The sequence below is a fragment of the Penaeus vannamei genome, chromosome 7, assembly GCF_042767895.1.
Source record: "Penaeus vannamei isolate JL-2024 chromosome 7, ASM4276789v1, whole genome shotgun sequence".
Lineage (NCBI taxonomy): Eukaryota > Metazoa > Arthropoda > Malacostraca > Decapoda > Penaeidae > Penaeus > Penaeus vannamei.
The window spans coordinates 11,157,536-11,162,535 of NC_091555.1; the positions used below are offsets into that span (position 1 = coordinate 11,157,536).

At 33.5% G+C, this 5,000-nt stretch overlaps 1 protein-coding gene across 1 annotated transcript in view; it reads left to right on the forward strand.

Moving 5' to 3' along the window:
- LOC113807988 (signal peptide peptidase-like 2A) overlaps positions 1 to 5,000 on the forward strand; it is a gene marked incomplete in the record, with an annotated part of 68,171 nt that overhangs the window by 17,189 nt on the left and 45,982 nt on the right. Inside the window, 4 exon segments of the mRNA XM_070123506.1 lie at positions 1 to 84; positions 326 to 481; positions 795 to 909; positions 3,426 to 3,666. The exon segment at positions 1 to 84 is cut by the window's left edge and continues 13 nt beyond it. Coding sequence (XP_069979607.1) covers positions 1 to 84; positions 326 to 481; positions 795 to 909; positions 3,426 to 3,666 — 596 coding nt within the window.

Here is a 5,000-nt window from a genome sequence, read left to right on the forward strand (position 1 = left end):
CGGAATGTTCTGCCTAGCTTCTGCCATTGCTACATATTGCTGTCTTGATCCATTGGTGTCAAGAATGCCATGTGGCACAACCAGGTGAGAGCCTCTTTGAATATAATTAAGGTGGTGTGTGTGAATATGATTGTCACTGCATTATTACACATGATTAAGCTGGGACATGCTATGAAAAATACTTGCCAATATTTTCTACTTTTACAATCTTCAGGTTTCCTAGGCCTAATAAATATCCTCTAAGTAGATATACTGTATTAATGGTAATATTACTAAAGTTTTTGTGCCATAGACAGTCACGAACATGAAAGACCCCTTTTTGCAGAACTCCATACTTCAACATATACATTGTACGTGGCACACTGATGGTTCGCCAGATCCTGCTTTTGATATTTGCCTTTGGACTGTCAATCACTTGGGTGGTGCTAAGGAAGGAGCCATGGGCTTGGATCTTGCAGGATATTCTTGGAATTATGTTCAGGTAATATTTTTGCCTTTATGAAATTATAAAGTTTTGATTTTTAGGATGTGCAACAAAGGATCTTTAAGTTGATGTTTAAGTAAAAAAAAATAGATGTCGACAGAAATGTTTTTGCACTGTCTTGATGTTACACATATTGCATTATATTGTTTAGAAGATGATGACTTGATTAAAGTTGATATATCTTGTATTAGCATTTAGAGCTTTGATTTTGATGTACAGTTTCCAAAACTAGGTGAACTTTGGAAACTGCCCTCAACTAAATTACTGATATTCAGAAATTGTGTTGAAACAAATCACATTTATCTTTCAGCATCAATGTTTTGAAAATGATCCGACTACCGAGCCTTAAGATCTGCACTTTCTTATTGTGTGGCCTTGTGATCTATGACATTTTCTTTGTATTCATCACTCCGCTTCTTACATCGGTGAGTTGCCGTCTCTCATAATATGCTATTTTCTATTTGAGATCAGTTACACATCATGAAATATGTGAAGGAATACTTTTTTCTTTTGAATAGAGTATGAAAACATTTCTGGACTTCAACAGAAAGCACATCCATATCAAGGAAGTAGAATCATATGCGCATTGTTTTCTGTTATACTTTTGCTGTTTAATCTAATGGCCTAAGAAATAATCAGAGCACCTGTGTTGCTGTGCTGAGTTTATAGTCATGGCTGCCCACACGAGTAACAATTAGAAGTGCAGGGATTATTTCTTTTTCCCCTTGTCTTCTTTCCCCCTTGTCATTGATTCTAATCAAGCCAATTATTGTTTTTCAATAAAAGAATTGAAAAACAAGGGTTCAGGCCAACTTTGGAAGGCTTCCCTTCTTGAACAAGTAACCTCCATTGGTATCATATCAATATATAGGTCCCTTGTGGCTTGCAGGCCCGGTCTTTCCTTGGATGTATAAATGCCATCAGCATATTTTAGTTAACCCACTGACAACAGAATAATGTCCATTCACATCTTTTGACATGCTATCCCTCATGCCAAAATGACATTGTCATGTCATGCACTGTTGAGCCTGCTCCAAGTTGTGCTTGCTAAATAGTAGAGCACTTGTTTGGCTCTGGCTGCAGTCACTGAGGAGAAACAGACCTGCAAAAGTAGGCTTAAAGCTTCTTTTTAGCCACATAGTCAAAAAAATTGTTTGTCCTGCACCCAGGACCATAGAAAATGGGGTGACCTTAGGTTTCCTGCACCTCTTATAGTACTGTGGGCTCCTGTTGTGAGTGGGTTAAAAGTCAAATGACTACAATAAATAATTCAGATTCCATGCTCAAGTTCAGCTCAACTAGAAAGAAATTTGTATTGACTGTATCCTAAATCAGTGGTTAACTAAAGTAATCATAAACACAAATGAGAAGTTTCCTTACTTGCATAATCTTTATTCTTATTGTCATCATTTCTGCATATCTGTTTTAAGTGAACTTTTTTACCCCACATTTTATTGGTAAATAGTTATTACTACTTCTGCTATTAATGATAATTTCTAATGCTATTTGTATCATTGTAATTGTTATTGCTATTATAATTATTATGGGTTTTATGATGATTATTATGATTTCACAAATTACCATTAGTGAGGATTTAAATGCACATGCCATATCTACTGTGGTTTTAGTTTATATATTGTGTTCTTAAATAGATGGCTCCAGAAAAGCTTTGTCACCAAAGAGTCATTTTTTTTTCTCTCTCTCTCTCTCTTCTTGATTTTCAGAAAGTTTTTTCTCTTTTATTGCTTTTAATAGTTTGATGAAATTGTAAGAATCATAATGTATTGATAATCAAAGAATTAGAGATTTAAGAAATGCCAAAAATTCAAGGAATTATTAAATCAGGTGAGGTCACGGGACTAAGCACTTGTGGATACAGTATAAAGATGCCACACAGTGTCACTGAGAGGGAAAAAATTAAAAAGACAAGCAGAAAAAACAAACATATTATATTCACATTTTGGTTTGTCATACATGATAGAAATTAGTATTCACATATACCAGTACAAATACAATTCATGTGTTTCAGATACAAGGGCCAAACTGGTGTTTCTTGCATTGATATGCTGAGTTTTGAACTTAGAAATGGATTTTATTGCACATCATACCCACAAATATACAGCACAAATACTAATTTACACACATTTGTTTGCTGCATTAGTGGCCTAAACTAATTGGTTACTAAGAAGGATTCACTACAGATGTAGATCATTTATCCTTTTCAATATTTATATGATTATCCTGGAAGTGATTATGTTTATAGATACTGTTATAGTGAACTATGCTCTCCTTTCCTCTCATCCTTTTATCCTTCCTTTCCTTCTTATTTTTCTCACTCATTCTCTTTTTCTTTCTCTCTTCCTTGTTCTCATTTTTCTTCATTCTTATTCAAGTTTTACGTCCCTCCCGATATATATTTTCACCTCAAGTTTCCCTTTCCATTAGCCTCCCAGTTAATTATGCTAATTATGATTTTTGTAAAATAGAATTTCAAGTGGTATAGTATGTCAGATGCTTGTGGAGTTGGGTGACCTTAAAAATAGGTTACTGAGTGATGTTTACTTTAGAGGCAGGCAGGTACTGTACTCAGCATGCTTGCGATCGTGTATGGAGATGTATGTACTATATACCACAACTCTGACAAACCATAATTTTTGAAAGAGTGTAGTTGCTTTCCCATGCAGTAATTTAGCCTTTAAGACATATGGATAAAAACATTGCTCAAGATAAATCAGATATATAGGGACTTCCATAGTAAAGGGATTGGTATTGATGAAATAACTGTTATTGCCACCATAATCACCATTATTATTGTTGCTATCAATTTTTTTTCTTTTTCTTTTTTAATATTGTCAATGTCAGTGATAAACTTATCCAAATGATTATTGTTGTTATTACTATTATTACTGAAGTGTTTTTTGTACTTAAAATCTCTAAACAGGATGGTAAGAGCATAATGGTTGAGGTGGCCAAGGGAGGTCCCAGCCAGGAGCAGATGCCAATGGTGCTCAAAGTGCCAAACTTCGACTATGAGCTTTCCAAGATTTGTGACCTGCAGGAGAATTACAACCTACTCGGATTTGGAGACATCCTCATACCAGGGCTCCTTGTGTCTTTTGTGCACTCTTTCGACCTACAGGCAGGCACACCTTGCCGCCTTTACTTCCTCATCAATATCATAGGTAAGTGTAGATCATGGTTGTTTTCTTTCATTCTCTTTCTTTTATTTTTTCAGATGATAATGACAAGGGTAATGATGATAACACTTATTGTGAGAAAGGGGCTTTTCTGTTTAGTATTTGTTTAAATGAATGTTTCAAACATATACATGCATTCAGAACTTCACAGTTGTTCTGAAGACATGACTATTAGGTAAATGAAACCACAAAAATATGTCACATGCATTCTTAGTAAGTAATATTAATGTACTCTAGGGGAGGTGTTTTAAAACTAGATAGTTGAATAGATGGACATATTGGGTATTATATGTTAAACAGTTTACTATAGAAAAATATGATTTTTTTTTTTCCCTTATGTATCCATGGATACAGAACAAGACTAGCGTAACATGACATGTGTATGTTACCCTGTGATAGCATGTCTCCATCCAATCCTAAACTTCTAGCCTAGTCAAGGTAGGCTAGCATTTGAGGTTTCTAAGAGTACTCTTGGCTTAGAATATATAGACTGTAGGATGTACAGAAAGAAATAACCTACTGGTGCTAGATGCATGGACTGTTCACTGTAGTTTTGTTTTATCAAATATGTTTACACTTAGATGGCTTCACAAGCACAAATGTAGACATAATAATGTGTTATTTTTATCAGCATTGTTGTTATTATTGTTGTTGCTGTTACTATTTTCTTGAATTATTCTTATTGCTGTTATTATTATTATTATTATTATTATTATTATTATTATTATCATTATTATTTTGATTATTTTTTATTACAATGTTTTTGTTGTTATTAACATTATTGTTGTTATTATTATTAATTTTATTGTTACTATTATTATTATTGTTGTTGTTGTTGTCATTATTATTGTTATTATTGTTATCATTATTTTTTTTTCATTAATTATCTTTCTATTACATCTGGTGACGATAACAAAAATAATGGCAATAAAAAGAAAACACTTCATTTTAGGGAATGAGGTAAATATATGAGATCAGGTAGGCCTAATGATAGACTCCTTGGTCATTAGCTGCCTGTGGAGTCATTTAGGCGTAGAAATACAGATTTAACAAAATCACAGTGGACAGTGTACATCTCTATGCACTCCAGACATCAGCAGGCATATTTTGTATGAATTTGCACACCTATGATTTCTTTCTTTCTTTCTTACTTTTGTAATTGTAATTCATTGTTTCTGGTTTATCAGGACAAGTACACAAATGTTTTATGACATCCAAATAGGAAATTGATTATTGAATCGTAGTACCAAAGACCTTTTTAGCACATGGGTTTGATAGATACTCAAAAATGGAAACTAGGTTCTTTTTTATGTAATGTT